Genomic DNA, 20,972 nt, shown 5'->3' with positions numbered 1-20,972 from the left:
GCCTACCCAGGTGTCAGTCAACCTGCTGACAGTGGACATCATGAAGATAGACTCAGCCCCCTGAAACCTGACCCCTCGCCTCATTTGAATAGCTTCTCCTCAATAAAAGGGGTCAGCGCGTGCTCTTGCTCTCTCTCTTCCTGCGGACCCTTAAGGTCAGAGGAGCCGTCACAGCGACCCCAAAGAAAAAGGTATTTGTGTCTCTTGTGTGGTTATTTCATGCAGCCCAGTTAGCCCAGTTCATCTGGAGTGACCCCTGAGCCTTTTAGTCATGAACAGAAACCCGGCAAAGTGACCCAAGGAAATCAGGTTAGAAGCTTGTGATTGGTTTGGAAAAGACAGATGGACACTCTCTCAGACAGCTGCCAACATCCCCTGCTTAAACTTGAAAGCAACACTATATATTCAGTGGCTCAAGTTTGCCACTTGCCCAGTTGAGTTGTCAGATATGGTTCACTCCTTTGAAGATTAGTCCAGCTCACAAAGCATTTCCTGCAGCCTTATCTCAGATCACACCACAGTGTTGGTGTCAAAGACTCCCAGTTGTACGGGGATTTTATACACCTGAGCACACCACAGCAAGAGCTGGAGTTAAGGGGTACAAAGGCAAATGTTTGTACGTGCATGCGAAAGGGTAAAGGATAGGTAATTCCATGAAGGAGAGAGTTGTGACAACAGAGAAGGTGACAACACTTGAATTCACAAAGTGGACAAGACTGGGAGAGCAGAAAGCAGGGTTCACCCCCGTCTGGGTACACCACTATAACCCAAAGACAGCATGGAAAAACCTCACAGGGTTGAAAGAATAACTCTCCCAACTAGAACTCTGGTCCCTAGCTACCAAAATCACAAAAGTTGAGAGTTTAACAACTCATCGTCAGGTGCGATAGTGCACACCTGCAATCCCAGTGACTCGGGAGGCTGAGGCAGGAGGACCACAAGTTCAAAGCCAACCAGGTCAATTTAGGCCCTAAGCAACTTTAAACAAAATAAGAAATTAAAAGGGCTGGGTGTAGCTCGGTGGCAGAGCACCTTCTTTGTCTTGCAACCACAGAATGATGATAGTGTGCTGATTAAAGAACCTAAGGGGTGGTCACCCAGAAAGGCAAGATTAATAAGTGTGTTTGCCTCCGATCATTATCACCAGCCTTCAACTCTCACCCCCTTTCCTCCCCCACCCACCCCCCCCGCCCAGGACTGAGGATGGAACCCAGGCCCTTGCACATGCGAGGCAAGCACTCTCCGGCTGAACCACATCCCTACCTCATTTTATTCTTTAATTTGAGACAGGGTCTCGCTAGGTTGCCCAGTCTGCCCTTGAACTTGCTGGCCTCCTGCCTTAGCCTCCTGGGTTACTTTGGTTTATAGATGTGTGCCACCACACCCAGCCCATCCTTTTTTCCTGCAGAAAAGAAACAAAGCTTCTAAACAACCAAATTGTTCACAGTCACCCCGGCTTACCCAGCTGGTGAATTCCAACCATAAACAGATAATAAAGGATCCTGGGCCTGCTGCCATCCCTCCCGAACTGAACCCCCCTCCCCGCTGGACAGACCAGTTGCCTCGTTCACCTGTGGTCAACCTCTGCAAACTGAAAGGACTTCGGGTTTTATTTACACCTATATCCAAAAGGATCCAAGGAAGGACTCTGGTCCAGCAAAAGCTTTGCCCTTCTGCAGCTGCAGAGATAAAGACAGAGACGCCGGCACCGGGGCCATGCGGAAGCCACAGTTCTCAGAGTCCTCTCTGACTTGCCAAAAAGGCTCCAGCGACCCTAAAGCAGAGTTTCTCAGCAGGCTCATTTTTTATATTTAGGTCCAGATGATTCTTCCCTGTGGGAAGCTGTTCTGACCACTATATGGTGACCATCGAAACTATATTCAGGCATTACAGGGATACTACCCTGGTTGAGAACCTCTGACCAGAAGATGAAGAATAGAGAGAACCCCAGTGTGAGCTGGATGTTGGGGGCACAGTGGGGTGGGGTCATGAAGACTTGGTGCCCAAGGCACCAGGGAGGCTGGTGGTCTCATGGTTCGGGAGATGGAGAGTCCTGTGATGACCCAGCCTGGGGCTTCTCCAAGCCTCTCCTTTGGGGAAGAGAAAACATTAGTAGCTCTAAACCAGGCGCACGCCAGTAATCCCAGGGGCTCAGGAAGCTGAGGCAGGAGGATGGCAAGTTCACCACCAGCCTGGACAATTTAGCAAGACCCTGTCTCAAAATGAAAAATAAAATTAAAAGAGTTGGGGATGTGGCTCAGTGGTTAAGTGCTCTGCTTCCTATTGTGGGAGAGTCTTGGAATCTGAAAATGTTTCCAAGCTCTCAGAATCTTCCAGTTCAGTAGTTGGCTTTCAAACTTCCTGATGACAGTAGCCATGCATCTTGGTTCAAATGTATATATAAATACAACCCAGGGATTTTATATAATATATAATATATTTATATAATATATATATATATATTCTGTTTTTGTACCAGGGATTTTATATAATATATAATATATTTATATAATATATTTATATAATATATATATATAATATATTTTATTATATTATATATTATATAAAATCCCTGGTACAAAAACAGAAACATAAATAAAAAATCCAGGGTTGTGGCTCAGGGGAAGAGCGCTCGCCTAGCATGTGTGGGCACTGGGTTCAATACTCAGCACCACTTAGAAATAAATAAAGTGGAGTCATTGTGTCCATCTACAACTAAAGAAAAATATTTTTTAAAAAAATCTGGGCTGGGATTGTGACTCAGAGGTAGAGCACTCACCTAGCATACGTGAGGCACTGGGTTCGATCCTCAGCACCACATAAAAATGAAAAAATAAACATATTGTGTCCACCTGTAACTAAAAAAGTAAATATTAAAAAAATCCAGGGGTGGGGAGCCCAAATGGATAAAAAGGTCTGGGGATGTAAGTGGCAGAGTGCTTACCTAACCTATACAAGGCCCTGGGTTCAATTTCTAGTTCTGAAACCCAAAGTTTAGATCTATCTCTATACCCTCAGGAAAAATACCTTCAAGAAAAATATCAAGGACCTCATGAGGTTAAAAAGCATCTTACATTTAATGTTTGGGGTTTTTTTAGTTGTCAATGGGCCTTTATTTAGCTTATTTATATGTAGAGCTAAGAATCGAACCCTGTGCCTCATACATGCTAGGCAAGCGTCTTCCACTGAGCTACAACCCCAGCCCACATTTAAATTTTTAAGAAAGAGAATACCTCTCATTTTCATTTCTTCTTTTTTTAAGGTGGGAGGAATACTAGAGATTGAACTGTACTTAACCACTCAGCTTAACCACTGAGCCACATCCCCAGCCCTTTTTATTTGTTTTATTTTGAGACAGGGTCTCACTAGGCTGATGAGAGTCTTGCAAAATTGGCCAGGCTGGCCTTGAATTTGCAATCCTCCTGCATCAGCCTCCTGAGTCTTGAAATTTCAGGAGAGTGCCACCACACCTGGCCAGTTGGGGCCATTTTGACAATAATAACACGGATGCCAACGGCTCTTTATCTGACAGCTTTGGTAGGGTCCCAGCCTCCTGCAAACCGCCCCCCCCAACGCCTCAAATACACACACACACACACACACACACACACACACGTACATATACCTATACACACTTATATGCAATACACATACACACATACAGGCTCGCATGTGCAAATAGGCACACATTGATGCATACACACATATAGATTAAGACATACACTACATAACACACTTAGTCCTAGAAGTCTTAAACAGCTGTCCACGTCCTTCTAAGCAGAACCAGTCTGCTCCCGTGAAGGATCTACTGTGGTTTTCTCCCCGGCATTCCCCCCATCACCCGCAAGGGTCACTGGCCACACCCCACTGCTTGCTGAGCTTCCTGAAGACCCCACCTGCCTCCAGGAGCCCAACCAGCCTAACCTTCAGCTGCTGGATTCCAGCCAGGTACAGCTGGCTGGCCACTGCCTGCAAGGTGCCGCTGCCCTGCTGGGCACTGCTGGGTGCCCCGGGCACTGCATTACCATTCTTGTGTACAAGGGGCCAAAGCCACACCGTGTTCTCACATCCCCAATGCGAAAAGGACATCCTGTCGTCTGTGCTCAGGAGGCAAAGCACTGCTTTCTCTGTTCTGGCCAACAGGTACAGAAGCATCATTTCTTGGTCCATTGGCCTCCCAGCAACTTCAGTGAAAATCCCTTCCAGATTACAATGCACAGCTGCCTGTGTCCACGGGACTCGAGAGTGAAGTCTCAGGGACATAAATGGAGGGTCCTTCATCAGGCAGCATCAAGAACACACCTGTCAAGGACTGAGACCAACGGGGGTGGCCTGGATCTTTCTTAGGGCATTTGTCTGCCAGAAACCCTCTCTCTCCCCTAAGCAACGTGACTTTCAGCAGCTGTTCCACTCCCTGCAAGACCCACCTGAACCCAGCAGAGGCCGCAGCATGGGCTCAGGCTGGCCCAGTGACCACCCCCACACACCTGCCTACCCCCCACTCACCCTCCAGAAGCTGTCTGAGCTCAGGGGCGAGAGGCCTGCTCCCTTTGCTCCTCTCCATTGCAGTACCATGAAATAGAAGAAGCCAGGGTGGATCCACCGCCACCAGAACCTCTCTGAGTTATAACGAATAGCACTTACTGGAAGCCTGGACCCGGCCGAGCCCTGTTATGCCCGCCCCAGCTCCCCGTTCAGTGGCAGGCAGGAGAAAGGGGCACCGAGAAGAAAAAAGGAGCTGAGGAAAAGGGAGCATGAATAAAGAGAGATGAGACAAGTAGGCGTGGTGGGGCACATCTGTAAACCCTGCAGCTCCGGAGGCTGGGGCTAGAGGATCACAAAGTTCGAGGCCAGCGTCAGCCACTTAGTCAGGACCCAAGAAACTTAGTGAGACCCTGTCTCAAAATAAAAAGTAGAAAGGGCTGGGCATGAGTTCAGCAGCAAAGACCCCTGGGCTTAGTCCCCAGTACCAAATAAAATAAATAAAGAGAGATGAGGGCCCTGGGTCAGGGCTTGGCTCCTCCTCACACTGGCCTGTGACCCACTACTCACAGTGTCCTTCCACCCTGAGCTCTCGGGCCTCAGCCGACACCCCACCACCAAGCAGTACCTGCCAGAACCCAACCCCCACCCAGGGCCCTGCGTCTCCTCTACCCTGACCTCCTTCCTGCCTCCAGCCCACACCCCACTCATCCCAGCCTCAGGGCCTGCGCCACGACAGCATTTTCCTCATTCCCCTCCTAACCCCTACCATAATTTCTCAGAGACCGGTCCAGACCCAGCGTGAGGATGACCAGAAGCCCTTGTTTAAAATTCAATGACAGTGAAATAAGCCAGACACCAAACGGGCGAATGCCCTGTGATTTCACCTACTGAGGTTGCTAGAGGGGTCAAAAGCGCAGACACAGAACCAAGAAGGGCCGTGCCAGGGCGGGGGAGGGGAAGGCAGGGCCTCAGCCAGGAATGATGGAAAAGTTCTGGATGCGGTGAGCCACGCACGACACAAACGTGCAGAATGCCACAGAACTGCCTGCCGCCTGTACACCTCAAGAGGCCTAACATGGCTAATTCTGTTAGGCATGTTTTACCTTTTTTTTTTTTTTAACTATGACCAAATCAGAATCTTGGAGCTGTAATCCTGAAATGCACTTTTTTTTTTCTTTGCAGTGCTGAGCATTAAATCCAGGCACGCTCTACCATCAAGCTACATTCCCAGCCCTTTCTTAAATTTATTTATTTTTTATTTTATTTTTTTTTTTAGCTTTTATTTTGAGACAGATTCTTTAAACAGCCCAGTCTGGCCTCCAACTTGCGATCCTCCTGCCTCAGCCTCTTGAGTGGCTGGGGTCACAGGCTTGCGTCACTGTAGGCCAGAAACCTACATTTTTAACCAGCTCCCCAGTGGTTTTTATGCACCCTATTTATAAGAACGGAGATTTCCCTCCCTCCTTTTTTTTTTTTCCCCAGAGACACAGACAAAGGTTTGTTTAGGAGAGCAGAGGCACCCTCAAGGGACAATGTGAGCTATCTAGAGAGAGAGGAGAGAGAAACTTTGGACATAGAGTAAGGAATACACACTCAGAGAATGTGGGCCATCTCCTGAGGGGGAGGCAGCAACTTGTTGGTGTGGGGGTTCACATTTGTACAGGACAGTTGCTGGGGCTGGACTAGAGGTGGAGTCAGCGTGGAGCTGCACAATTCCACACCAGTTTTCCTGCTGGCTCATTGCCTCCTGTCTTTTATTTTATTTTTTTTTTTGCAGGTAAAGGCATGGTGAAGGGCACGGGCTAAGGACAGGGGCTGAGTGGCTCACTGAGGCTTGATTTGCATTTCAAAACTTCATGGGCATTTCCTGCAAAGAATTCAGACTTGCTACCACTTAATGGGTTTGCAACTTCAGCCACGTTACTGAACCTACAGAGCCTTCTGGTGTTATCTTAATACCTTCCTCACATGGCTCCTAGGACAGTTAGGGGAGATATGGAACAGGAAGGTCACGGCCACATGCAGAGGCACATGACTGGATCCCAGTGACTCGGGAGGCTGAGGCAGGAGGATTGCAAGTTTGGGGCCAGCCTCAGCAACCTAGCAAGGTCCTCAGTAACTCAGCAAGACTCCATCTCAAATAAAAAATAAAAAGGACTGGGTATGCAGCTAGGTAGTAAGGCACCTCTGGGTTCAATCCCTGGGATCCAAAAAGTGCCAGGTGTGAGCAGCTGACGGGGCAAGTTCGACATTCAGTCAACCCTCAAGCGCCTACCCCGTACCCTGGGTACCAGGCCTGGGCTGAGTCCTGGGGATTCCAGAGAGAGCTGCAGGCCAGCATTCCAACATTCCGGGACTTGCCAACAATAGGGGTCTCCCTTCTGCCACTCTTGGGCCTCTGAAAAGCTTCCTGCCAGAAGGAAACATCGGTCCCAGGTAAGGAGTGGGCTGATCTGAGGGCCTAGGGTTACAACCTAGAGAAGGAGAGAGGCCCCAGGGAGCAGAAGAGTTATAGAGGCCTATGTCACCAAGCCCAGAGTCAAGGGCTTCCTGAGGTGAGGACAGCTGTGCTGAAACCTGGAGCATAGTTGGCTGAGAGGGTGGTGGGACATTCCTGGCCAAGGAATAGCCTGTGCAAAGGCCCAGAGGCCCCTGACACATTGAGGAAGAGAAAGAAGTCCAGGTGGTGAGGGCTGGGGGATGCGTACCAGGAAACCTTGCTAGTCATTTTCTTCAGAGCTCTCTGAATCCCAGAGGGAACCAGCTTGGAATCTCTCAGTGGACTCTGCTCCTGGGAATTCCTGTCCAGAGATGGTGTTATCTTAAGAGCAAGCGCTGGGCCTCCTTATCTCCTCATTTTCTAATCCCTGTGGTCTTGGGGAGATGGTTTTCTACTACCACCCACAGCTTCATCCTGCACAGCCTGGAAGCAGGGAGTGGGGCTTAACCCCTGAGGTATCTTTGCCCTGAGACTAGACCACGATGTCCCTTCCCAGCCCTTCCCCCCAGTTCTCCCCCCAGGACACTTGGGATCAGCTCTCACTCACCCTCAGATCTCAGGGGAACATCATGAGAAAAGATTCCTTCTCTTTTACTTTTCCCAAATTGACCACTCCTAGCAATGCTGAGAAGAGTGGACTCTGTGTGCCATTACAAAATCACATTAAAATAATCCCTCCTGGGCCTCTGGCCCACAAGCGTCTCACTCTCATTGGCCCAGTTGAAATTATAAAGCTCGCCGACTTCAGCACTTACTGTAAGAAGATAGCTGGACACATTTTTAAGAGCTTTATTTTTTTTTTTAAAGTGGTCCATTACTTGCATAACTTGGGGTCTGTAAAGCAGTAAACGGGCTAAGAAATTACCTAAATATTTTTGTCAGGACAACATTTTTTGTCTTGGGTACAAGGAGGGTTGGAAGCTTGCCAGGCTGCTCATGACCCTTTTATTAAGATGTTTCCCTAAGAGCCTGTCACCAAGCAAAGGGGAACCTCTTAGACAAGTACCAGGCCTCCGTCCCTCCCAACAATGCCTTCTTCTCCTCTCGCACTAATCTGTGAAATGGATGAGGCATGAAATCAAAATTCTTCTTCCAGAACCAGCTCTCCAAGTGGGTGATCCAGCCACTTGTGTGTAATCTTGTCCTTTGGCCTATTTTGCTGTGAAATGGTTCTTGAAAGTGTTCCAAAGTAGCTTTAGGGAATATTCATATCTTGACTGTTTTTCGCTTCCATGAAACGTTATGAGCCAGTCATAGGCCTGGAATCCCAGCAATTTGGGAGGCTGAGGTAGGAGGATCACAAATTGGAGGCCAGCCTAGGCAACTTATTGAGACCCTTTCTCAAAATAAAATATAAAAAGGGTTGGAGAGACACCTTAGTTGTAGGTTCAATCTCCAGTTCAAGAAAAGAGAAAAGAAAAAAGTATGGCAAGCTTGGCTGGTTCCAGGTAGGTGGAATCCAGGGGAGAGGCAGTAAGATACCAGGTGCTCCTTCTGACTTGATTCTGCTGGGTTTGGGGTAGGGCATCACACCCCCTCCCCCAACTTCCAGCAGACAGGGCTTTCAAAGCCCCACCCGCACCCTGCTTCCTGCCAAGCAGGTCAGCCTTCTGAACCCTGCTGGTGCCTGCTGGACCCAGCAACCAGCTGTCCTGGACCAGTGACCGTCACCGTACCCTCGACTCCAATCTTTCCTCCAAACTCACTCAGCAGCTGATATTTTCAGGATGGGAGAAAATCGAGATCAAGGGTTATATTGCATCACTGACCCTGACCCAGCTCATTCCAGGTATATTAACGCGGAAACGAATCCAGCAAATTCGGTTTTAGCATCGAAGGGCCTGACCCTTTCCACGTGGGCCCTGAACTCGGAAGCTCTGACCTCTAGCCCCGAACAGGGCCTTCCTTCCTGAGCTCTCTGCTATGCAAGGAATTCTGCCTCAGTTTAAGAAGGAAGAAAAAAAAAAAAAAAAAGAAAGAAAGAAACCTCCCCCCTGGATTTGCTGCTTTCTGATTTGACCAGGAATGCAATGCGGCCCCTGGCTGGGCGGGAACCAGCCTCCACGGGAAAACAGACTCCACTGAAGAAGGCCCAGCGCCTTCCCTCCAAAGCCCTCTGGCTCCTTCCGTGCATTACTGTCAGAAAACCTAGCAGGTGGGCGGTTGCCGGGCTGATTCTCATCATGAGCTAACCTGCAAGGGAAGGAAGGTGTCAGGGGCTCCCTCTTCCTTCATCCCTGCACCAACCTGTGCTAGAGTCAGAGCCTCTTCCTGCCTCCACGCCTCCTCCCCCAGACCTAACATTGGCACCCAGAAACCTCCCCAGACCTCTCTCCTAACAAGTCACCTTCAACACTTCAAAACCACTTCCAGATCCAGTCAATCCCTCCGCCTGGAGGCTAAGACTTTTTCTATTCTGTCCTCACCCTCCAGCCCCACCATCGTCCCCTGCTCCCAACACATGCCCTTGGCTGGCTGAGGTCACTTTCTTCTTCCCTGGAGGACTAACTGGCTCACCTGGGCCCTGTTCTTCCCTGGGCCACCACTCAGATTGTCTCCATGACGTGGGGCCTGTCCTTCTCCAAAGCCCAGCTCAGGTCTTTCCTCCTTCATGAAGCCTTCATCAAGGCCACAGGACCCAGGGAGAGAAAGGACTGTGCCGCCAGCCAGTCTGCACTCAAATCCTGCCTCTGCCCAGCTCTCTGGGACTTTGGGTAAGTCACTTCATCCTTCTGTGACTCAGATTCTCCCACTGCAAGATGGGGATGTAACTGCACCTACTCCACAGGGTTATGGTGAGGAATAAATAAATTAAGTCACATAAAACATTTGTGTCATGGCTGATACATACAAAGCCTTTGATAAGGGCTCTTATTCTAACCAGCTACGCTGTCCCTCCCCCACACTCTTTCCCCCAGTTTTCTGAGTTGTGGTCTTCGTCGTTTCCTTTGCTTTGTTTTATGGTACTGGCGATTGAACCCGGGGTGCTGTGCCAATGGGCTAGGTCCCCAGCCCTTTACCACTTTTTATTTGGGGGTTGGCCACTAAGTTGGCCAGGCTGGCCTTGAACTTGGAATGCTCCTGCCTCGGCCTCCCGAGTAGCCGGGATTTCAGGAGTGTGCCACAGCATCTGGCTCCTTTCCCCAATTTTCTGCTCATACTGTAACAGAGGCCATATCACAGGAGTATATCTTGAACCATTCACTGCAGTGTCATATGTGACAAAAAGGAACCAGAAAGTTTTATCTATAACTGACACATCAATATGCATTAGCTCATTCATGAACTTGAAATATTCCTCATTCCCGATGTGCAGGATAAGCAGGAAAACTCACCCTGTTTCTTCCTGATACCATTTAACCCTTAAGAGACCTAGGAGGGGGCTGGGGATGTGGCTCAAGCGGTAGCGCGCTCGCCTGGCATGCATGCGGCCCGGGTTCGATCCTCAGCACCACATACAAACAAAGATGTTGTGTCCGCCGAAAACTAAAAAATAAATATTAAAATTCTCTCTCTCTCTCTCTCTCTCTAAAAAAAAGAGAGACCTAGGAGGGAAAAATGGGGACAAACTGTCAGGAACATGAAGACAAGACTCATCCTCCTGGTGCATTTGGGCACCAAAATGAAAGATGTGGCTTTCATACTAAGAAGCACTTCCCAAAGAGAGCCCCAGTCAAAGGTGGGGACCTCAGCCAGCCTCTGCCTCTTCTAAAAGCAAATTGCACTCAAGCCACAGGAGACCTCAAAAGCCCAGGGTCACAGGGCCATGAGATGATTACCAGGGTGGGGTGGGCTTCGGGCCTTCTGGTTTACCCAGACGCTGCAGCCGACTTGTGAATCAATACACAGCTCAGAATGATGCAGGAGTTAGGGGTCATCAACCTTTCAGGCTTGTTTCTTCAGGTTTAAACGGGAGGGGAGTGGTGGAACTGGAAGATCCCTTTTGAGCCAGCCAATCTGAAATTTGCCCTGTGCCAAAATGATCTGCACAGGTGTTCTCTGTAGAGTCAGAGCCAGGAAAGGCATGCACAGAGCAGGGTTGGGAAGAAGGGATTTAAAAATCAGAGCTGTGGGCTGGGGTGTGGCTCAGTTGGAGAGCACTTGCCTGGCATGCACAAGGCCCTGGATTCCATCCCGAGAGCCACAAGAAAATCAGAGCTATAATATAATCCATCTGTGCCCCGATGCATTTACTACTCTAAGCCACCTAAGAATGATTGGTGCCAAAGCTGAGCAGGTGTCTCACTCACCTGGTTCAGGTTCCGGCTCTGACATTTATACTCAATTTATCCAACTGTGTGAAGCCTCTGCTTGTTCAGCAATCACATAAGGCTGATAATAATACTTGCTTTGTGCACATATTGATTAAAGTATAAAGCACTTTCCATAGGACCTCAAGCAGAGGACATCATTCAGTAGAAATTGATAGTTATTCACTAAATGACAGATGCTGTTCCAAAGGCCTGGGGGCACAGTCTTAAACAAGGAAGTCTTCTCCTTGTGGATTTCAAAGAGAGATAATAGCAAATTACCAAAATAAATGATGAGATGGTGCACGCCTGTAATCCCAGCTACTTCGGAGGCTGAGGTAGGAGGATTGCAAGTTCAAGACCAGTCTGGGCAACTTCACAAGACCCTGTCTCAAAATAAAATTTTTTTAAAAAGACAGAAGATGTAGCTTAGTGGTAGAGTGCTTGCCTGGCACAGGTACTGGATTCAATACCCAGTATGGCAAAAATAAAAAGTCATATTTCCTTAAACAAGAAGAAGAAAAGTCAGGCAGGGCAAATGGGATAAAGATGGGATGTGATTTTATGTAGACTCCTCAGGAAAGGCCAGCAGAGAAGGTGAACCTGGAACAGAGACCTTCGTCAATGCCGTTGCTATTAATATTCCTCATTGGCAGTGCGCTGAGTTTGGCACTAACAGAGTATTTTCTCCCAGTGTCCAAATGGACATGGCTTCCTGACTTATCTCACCAAGCGGAATGTCAGAGATAGAAGAGAACTTAGAGATTCTCTAGTCCACTTTATAGATGGAAAGCTGAGACCCAAAAAGCGAAAACAGGATAGGAAGCAAAAGCCCTAACATCACGGGATTTGCATTCCAGCGAGGGAGAAGAAGGTGAATACGTTAGGGAACTGATATGTGCCAGAGAGCAATAAGTAGACGGAGAGAGTAAGAAAGCGATAAGAAGCACAGCGGAGCCAGGAAAAACGGTGGCACACACCTGTAATCCCAGCGGCTCGGGAGGCCAAGGCAGGAGGCCGAGGCAGGAGGATTGTGAATTCGAGACCCTATCTCAAAATAAAAAAAAAAAAATTAAAAGGGCTGTGGATGCAGCTCAGTAGTAAAGTGCCTCTGGGTTCAATCCCCAGTACCCTAAATAAATAAATAAAAGCATCGGTGGTACCTGGCATCAGGGGAAGGAGGGTAGTTACTCCACATGAGATGATGTGGTAGGGTAAAGCGTTTGTCACAGGGAAGGACATTCCAGATATAATTCATAGCACTCAAGAGCCCTGAGGTGGGAGCTTGCCAACTGGATCAAGGAACAGCAAGAAGGCCCAATGAGGGAAGGAGAGATGGTGTGAGAGAAACAGGGAGAGCCAGGTCATTTGGGAGCCTTGGACCACAGCCAGCTCTGGAGCTATGCCCCACAGTGAGATAGGCCCCATGGAAGGAGGTCAGGAGTGAGGAATGACATTATTTGACTGATGCCTTAAAAGGATCAACCTTGTTGCCATGGTAAGAAGGGACCAGAGGGGTCCAAGATAGAAACAGGGACCAGCCGGGTGTGGTGGCACACGCCTGCCATCCCAGGACCCAGAGGGCTGAGGCAGGAGAATTACAAGTTCAAGGCCAGCCTCAGTGATTTTGTGAGGCCCTAAGCAACTCAGCAAGAGTCAGTCTCAAAAGCAAAAAGCAAAAAGGGCTGGAGATGTGGCTCAGTGGCTGAGCACCACTTGGTTCAATCTCCTGTACCAAAAAAAAAAAATAAAAATAAAAATGAAGATGAAAAAGACTGGGAATGGAGCTCCATGATAAAGCACCCCCAAGGTCAACCCCCAGGACCAAACGAAAAGAAGCAGGGAGACCAGTTAGGAAACTGTGACCATAATTCAAGTGAGAGTTGCAGTGACTCAGAGGGGGACAGCAGTGGTAGAGATGGGGAAGGGACCAGATTGTAGATACGGACGGTAGAGCGGATGGAGTTGCTAATGGTGTATCTAGTGTAAAAGAATAAGAGGAGGCCAGAATGACGTCACAACTGTATCCTGAGCAACTTGACTTTTATTGAGACAAAAGACAAACAGATAAAATAGCAGAACGATTCACAACAACCAAAAGGTTAAAAACAACCTGAGAGCCCATCCACCGATGAATGGATGAACAGAATGTGGCAAACACATGCACCGAATAGTCACCTTAAAAAGAAATGAAATTCTGACACACGCTACACCACAGATGAACCATGAAGATGTTATTCAAGTAAAGTGAGCCAGACACAAAAGGACCAATCTCATTTGATTCCACTTACATGAGATGACCTAGAGGAGTCGGATTCATAAAACCAGAAAGTGGAAAGATTGTAGCCAGGGGTTGGAGGAGAGGGAAGAGGGAGTTAGAGTTTCAATTTAGGAAGATGGAATACCTTCTGGAACAAGCCTGTAACCCCAGTGACTCGGGAGGTGAGATAGGAGGAACACAAGTTCAAAGTCAGCCTCAGCAATTTAGCCAGACCCTGTTTGACAGTCATACAACATTGTGAATGTACTTCATGAGTATAAACCAAAAAGTCATTAAAATAACTTTGTTATTTCAGTTTTTTTTGTTTGTTTTGGGTATTGGGGATTGAGCCCCAGAAGTGCTGTACCACTGAGCTACACCCCCAGTCCCTTTTATTTCTGATTTTGAAACAGTGTCTCATTAAGTTGCTGAGACTGGCCTCGAACTTACCATCCTCCTGCCTCTGCCTCCTAAATCACTAAGGTTATAGGAATGCCCCACTACACCCAGATATTTCAAAATTTTTACCAAGGTCATAATATGGATGTGGCAGAATGGATTTAAATATAAAATGTAGGAACAAATGGCAAATTATATGTTATGCATGTTATTACCATTTTTTAAGTAGAGATTTTAAATATCCGTTCACTGGCAAAGCCCTATAAGGATTCCGAGATTTATAAATACAAATGAGAAACTACGCTGGAGTTTTCCTGTGGTCAACAGCAGGTACGGGAATATCCCACCAACAGGGCTTTGGAATAGGGAGAAGCACATCAGTGGGAGGGGAGGGCCACGTTGAAAATAGAAGCGGTTTCAGAAAAAATAACAAGATGAAAGAGAATAGGACTAGAATAGAACGATTAGAGAAGCCAGATGAGCAAGGGAGTTGAAACAGGATCGGGGCACTGGGGACCACAGATGGTGAGGGAAATCTGATGACATTCCAATGCAAAGCTGGTAAAAGGGTGTGATTACAACAGCTAGCATTTATTAAGCACTTACTGTGTCAGGCACAGCCCTAAGCTGTGTACGGGCACCAATCCTCACAGCATCATATAAGGGAAGTGCTGTGGCCTCCCTGACCTCACAGACCGAGAAGCCAGAACCAGCCTGAGGGTAGAGTAGCAGAAAAGAGACCCAAGCCCAGCAGTCGGTCTGTCCCAGAGCTGGCTCCTCCCACCAGGGTCCGTCCCCGGATGGGTTTGCAGCTTTAACTTTCTGACATCCCACACTTAAAACCTTCTAGAACGTTCAGGACACTGTGTCACCAGTCAGAGCTCTGCTGGCCTGAGTAAACAGCCTGACCTCCAAGTCCAGCAGTGACTCTGATTTTCTGCTTATTCACTGCACTGTTACCCCGAGGAAACCCACTCAGTCTCTCTACATTCATATGAGTTTTTAGATGTTCAGGGAAATAGCAGAATCCCCTGGGGAAGTTGACTTCAAGAGAGCTGAAGGCTAACGGCAGGGTAGGAAAGGCTGGTGTCTGGCATTCCAACGGAGCCATGTTTACACGAAGCTCCAGCTTCAAAGTCCACCAAACTGAGGGACACGCAAGTTGGTTTCTAAGGAAATGTCCCTGATGAGGGAAAAGAGGCGTCCCTGGCAAGAGGAACTGTAATCTTCCTCCTTAGTTTCAGCCAAGGCTCGTGAGGACGAAAACACACACGTTTCTCTAAGCTCCAGGACTTATTCAGAATCCCTACTACTGGCTGCTTTAATTCTGACTCTTGCAGCATCGGGCTCTTCATAGGTGATCGATAAATGCACAAGAAATGGATAGCATCCAGTGCAAGTCCTTAGAGGAACAGGATCCCATCTAAGTCACCAACTTAATGTTGAAGTGAATCATAGAAGCAGCGAGTGCCGCACCGGGAAGGCCAACCCTGTGAGAAGCCAGAACCTGCTCCCAGAGGGCACGAGGCACTGACCAGCCACGTGACGCTGGGAAGCCAGCCAGTAGCTCTCACCATTATCTGCCTATTTTATTTGCCAGGCATCCTGTGCCGAGGACCCTCCCAGGCCCCCAGTTGAAGTGGAGGCTACTAGAAGCCTGGCACTCTGGGAGCTGAGACAGGGAGGCCCAGGCACTCAGGTAGACACAGATTCCCTAGCCAATTCCCTAGCCAATTGCATCTGGTAGACACAGAAGGGGCACTGAGTCCAAACTGGGAGGCTCAGATGGGCCTGGGGTGATGACTTAAAGGACCAGTAAGAGAGGGGGCAGCAGGCTGTGCAAGACAGAGAAGACGCGACCACGTGTCTTCATGAAGGCACAGAAGCAGGGACCAGCGTGGTAGATCTGGGGGACCTGCAAGCATTTTGGTATGGCTGGAATGAAGGGTGCCCTGTGCAAGCAGTGGAAGGGGATCACAGTGGCCTTGTGTGCTAAGCTAAGGACATGAACTGTACCCTGCAAGCCACAGGGGGCTACTGAAGAATTTTAAGGAGGGGAATAACATGATCTGTTATTATTATTTTTTTTTATAATTTTAGACTGACGCTATTCAAGCTCAGCAGTGGAAGAAAAGATAGCAGAAAGAATAAGTGACCCTCTCCAGTAAGTGAGCCTTGTCTCTGGGTAGAGGAAATAATCAGAGCAAAACAGGGTGGGGCTTGAGGAGGGGAGACGGGTTACTGAGTATTTGCTACAGAAACAGTCATCCAGGGCAGAGAGGGGTGCTGGGGGGAGGAGAGGTGAGGAAGGGAATGCACAGGCCCCTGGAGGTGTCAGCCCAGAGGCCAAGGCACTACAGGGTGCTGGGATGGAGGAGGGAGGGGCCTCCGGTGGATAGGGAGGAACCTGGACTCCATTTCCCCAGGGACAGTGCAGTCACTCTACTCCAGCTGACATTGTCATGTGGGATGTAGGCTCAGAGAATATTACGAAATTTTAAGAAGTCATAAATTCCCATATTATCTGTGAAATTTCCTGATTCTTATATGTTTGCAAGTAACCCCCAAAAGAAGTTTAATTTTTATTCAAGGCAAAAAAATATATAACTATGGCCTCAACTGGGCAGGAGTCCCCATTCTAACTCCCTACAATACAGGATTTCAATGTCCCACAGTCCCTTCTCCTCAGGGACACTGTCCCTTCTGTCCCCTTACACAGGCATCTCCCACCAGGGAAAGCACTTCCTTTATACGATCAGAAAGGCTTTGACTTCAACTCTGGTGGACTCTTCAGCTAGCAGTAGATTCCAACCCTCCAATTCTAGGCCTTTGGACTCGGCCGCACCATGGCCTTGAGTTTTACAGATCATGTCCTGAATGCATCTGGATGTTCCATGGCAGCCCTACAAAGCAAGAAACTCTGAGAGTCCTGGAGTGATTCTTGGATAGAAAGTGCATTTCCTACAGGCTTTTCCAAAAGCTGGAAGGAGAGAAGGAGGTCTTGGATTTCTAGTGCCACAAGGTGCTGTCATCTGCAGGTGCTCTCCTGAGCCCTATTTCTGGGTATTGTTCTTGTAATTAAGGTTATCAGTCTTTCAGTCCCCCACACACACTTCTCTCACCTGCATTTGAAACTGCCCCTGCTTGGCTGGTGGCTTCCTTGGATTTATTCTGGTCTTTGCATCCCGGGGTTGATGACTGTGGTGTGCTCTAACAATAAGGATAAAGATGATCACAGAGTCACTCGGGGAATCATCCAACCGATTAACATTTCTCAAATGCCTACTGTGAGCATATAAAACACCAGACACCCCACCCCTCCAACCCCACCCCAACACACCCCGGCCCCCAGACTAAGTTCCTCCCTTGCCTGGAAGCTCTGGCTATAAAAGAGATAACAAAGGATGTTAAGAAGGGACCCAGCACAAGCTCAAAGACATCCTTCTGGGCAAGTTCAGTGAATCTCACACAAAGGAGACAATGTTATCGGAGGCTCATGGATTCAGAGGACCCAGTCTCTGTCCTCGAGGACTTTGCAATGGTAGAGAGAGCGAGCAAGAGCGCGCAACTGAACACAGAAGAACAATGTGCTGTCAAATGAGTAATGTGTCAGGAAGCAGGATTGGGGGACTCATCGATTACTGTCCATTGAGTATCCATTCTCTGTCCAGAACCAAGCTGGCTTCCACGGGACAGGGCAAACAACCAATAAACTCCGCCAGAAGTTCCTAAAGCCTGATGTGGCAGGGTTCCAATCCAAGGGTCGCCACCCTCTTGGAGGGACAAGTACCATCAGGAAGGAGAGACAATCCCGCCAACAGGATTCCCTAGCCAATTGCATCTGGTGGCAACATGGAAACCTGGTTTTCATGGAGAACACAGTTGCTGTCAATAGCTTTAATAGGTGGGGCTTTTCAGGTCTTTACTCAAGTTGGCTATCATCCCCAGAAATTCTCTTCCCCAGAAGGAAATAACTTGGAGGTTGGTGAATAAGTCAGGATCTTCAACTTCAAATCGGTGAATTTTTGGACTCACACTTCCTTCCTACAGACACACTGTTCTCCCTATCTCCATATTTTTTGTGGAGCCAGGGAGAATGTTGAGGCCAGTTAAATTTTTTCTCCCCCGTAAATAATAAGTAAATTCCTCATTAGACTTTCCTAAGGGGCTGAAAAAAACAGATTTTTGTGTCCCAGAGCCTAGCAGAGTGTTCCCAGCATTCTGGAAACGTTTGTTACTTGGATAGATAAATGATGAATGAATAACAGATTGATAATTGCATCTCTTTAATAACAAATGGCATGAATACTTCCAAGGCTCTTGAAAACTGTCCATAAATTAATCCCATCCCACTGATTCTTTCTTGTCACAAATTTCCAAAAATTCTAAGAGATAAATCCAATATGAATTATTTTACAAAAACAATCTTGCCTTTTCCAGAAAGGCTTGGTTGAATAAGCATTTGAGGACTCTTCTTTTTTTTATTTTTTTTAATTCATCCAGCTTTCAGTTATAAAAATGCATCTCAGAATAAGTCCAGAACACCACAGAAGAAAGGAATGTTTTTTTCCTTCAAAAACAATAATCAGATAATAATGACAAACACATCAGCCCTCACCACATGCCAAACAGAGCCAGTTATGACTTGTATGTTAAAGCCTTACAACAACCAGGAGATATGTGCTGTCATAACCCCACCTGCCTTCATCTTACCCCAGTCTTTTTCAATTTTTATTTTGAGACAGGGTCTTGCTAAATTGCTTAGGTTCTGACTAAGTTGCTGAAGCTGGCCTCAAATTTTTGATCCTCCTGCCTTAGCCTCCGGAGTCTCTGGGATTACAGGAGTGTGCTTCTATGCCTGGCCAGAGCTGCAGTTTGAACCCAGTCCAACTGGTCTCATGAATCCATACTATATACCATGCTATAAACCATCCATGTTTTGCTGCGTACGTCAGAAAAATAAAAAATGGAGATGGGGAGGTGGGGAAGTCAAAGCCCAACCAAACTGTCAGCATATTCAAGATTCGATGTTATCTTGAAGAAGGGATGGTCCTTAGCTAAATATACAGACTGCTTCACGGTGTTCTGTCTGTGCAATTCCTGACCAAAAACAAACTATTTTAGAAATAATTGTAATATCATAAAAAGATTCTATAATAGCTCTACAAATAAAGAACCGAGAAACATTCAGTTTCCATTTACTTTAGAAAATAAAAATCAAATCATCAAGCAAATGGTTTTCTAATACAATACAAATTTAATCTGGAGCCATCAAAATAAGTCACACTGCCTTAAAAAATCATAGCTTCCCTCTAAAGTACAGTGACAGCATTGAATACTGTCTTCGGTAACTGTTAGGAGGGAGCCACTACAAAGTCCAGCCATCCCGGGTGGAGATCTGATTCCATCCAACACAGATTGCTATTAAGGCACTCAATGATTCTAAGTGATGTTGAGGCAGTCAAGCAGAAAGAGAGGAAATCTTATTCACAACCAAATGCCATTCTTAGAGAACATTTTCAAGGAGGAAAATCCTTTCACAGCCACCATTTTCATGTTATCTTGAATACAGAGCTTAAGAAAAATGAAAGAATAAATAAAGGATTTTAAGATGGGAACAGAGGTTCTGGGGACATAGCTCAGTTGGTAGAGTACTTGCTTTGCATGCACAAAGCCCTGGGTTCAATTCCCAGCACCACCAAAGAAAAAAAAAAAAGATGGGGAAGAGGGCGGGAAATTGAATGGTGTAGAACTTTAAATGTTCTTATGGGTTTTCCTTTTAAAATGAACTTGTAACTGTGAAGAATATTGAAGTAGGTGATGTGTGAGCTTGGAAAAGAGTAAAGCAGGATCCATTCTGTGGTATTGTTTCTAGGTATCCAGAAAATGATTTAAAGATGGGCCTGATATCATCAAAACCAAGCAAAGGACAAAACCAACCACTGCCACCGGGGTGTTCTGACCTGATCAACGGAGAAGCCCAGGGCTGACGTGCCACAACCTCACTCTAGGATATGGTCACATCATGGAAAGAAAGGAGGACGCAGAAATGCAGGCCGTGAAGTGAGGAGGAGCAGGGGCAAGGGACACGGATCCCCTGCTCCTCATCAAGGCTGCTACACCTAAAGGTCGTGGTGAAATGTGTGGAGAAAACAGATACAACAACCATTCCCACCAGAAAGGGCAGAGACCTGATTAGATTCACCATGTAAAGCAGTTACAGAAGACAGCAGTAAATACTACCATTACTACACCTGGGATGGTGGTACTAATGCAAATCACTCACAACTCCTCAGCCAAGACAATGTTTGTTCAAACACTGAGATCCTAGAGACTGGTAAAAAATAAATAAATTAATAAAAATAAAAGAGACCAGTGAACCAATACAGATATTAAAAAAAAAAAAAAAAAAAAAACAGGGACTTTCACATCCAGAAGTGCAATACAAAAACCTTTATAGAGACCAATTTGGTAGTAGCTGTTAAAAACCAGGCACTGTGGGGCTGGGGTTGTAGCTCAGAAGTAGAGTGCTCGTCTAGCACATGCAGGGCACTGAGTTCGATGCTCAGCACCACATAAAAATAAAATAAAGGGATTGTGGCCAACTACAACTAAAAAAATATATATATTTTAAAAAAAAAGTCAGGCACTGTGGTGCACGGCTGTAATCCCGGCGACCAAGGAGGCTGAGGCAGGAGGAGGCCAGCCTTGGCCTCTTAACTGGACCCTATCTCAAAATAAAAAGTAAAAAGGGCTGGGATTTTTGCTCAGTGATGGAGCGCCCCTGGGTTCAATCCCTAGTACAAAAAGAAAAAAAAGAAGTAACTATGAAAAAGTCAAGTACTTGGGCTCCTGTGTTCAATGCATTTCCATCTCTAGGTATCCAAGTAAAATATTTGCATATATGTCTCAAAGGAGTGTGTGCAAGGATGTCTGTTGACACTGGAAATTACTGAAGGTCCATCATTAGAGAAATTGTCAAATAATACAATACTTCGATCAGGCTGTGCAATATTTATAACAGTGAAAACAAAGTGGATCTGTATTTTTCTACCCAGAACATTTCCTAAACATATTG

At 47.0% G+C, this 20,972-nt stretch overlaps 1 protein-coding gene across 1 annotated transcript in view; it reads right to left on the bottom strand.

The window, feature by feature from the left end:
* Positions 1-20,972, bottom strand: part of Ahnak (AHNAK nucleoprotein) — a 96,494-nt gene that overhangs the window by 25,842 nt on the left and 49,680 nt on the right. Inside the window, exon 6 of the mRNA XM_026407531.2 lies at positions 17,017-17,104. Within this exon, the coding sequence (XP_026263316.1) occupies positions 17,017-17,104 (88 nt within the window). The remainder of the gene's footprint in view (positions 1-17,016; positions 17,105-20,972) is intronic.

The sequence above is a fragment of the Urocitellus parryii genome, chromosome 4, assembly GCF_045843805.1.
Source record: "Urocitellus parryii isolate mUroPar1 chromosome 4, mUroPar1.hap1, whole genome shotgun sequence".
NCBI classification, from domain to species: Eukaryota; Metazoa; Chordata; class Mammalia; order Rodentia; family Sciuridae; genus Urocitellus; species Urocitellus parryii.
This window is presented reverse-complemented; position numbering and strand designations above follow the sequence as displayed.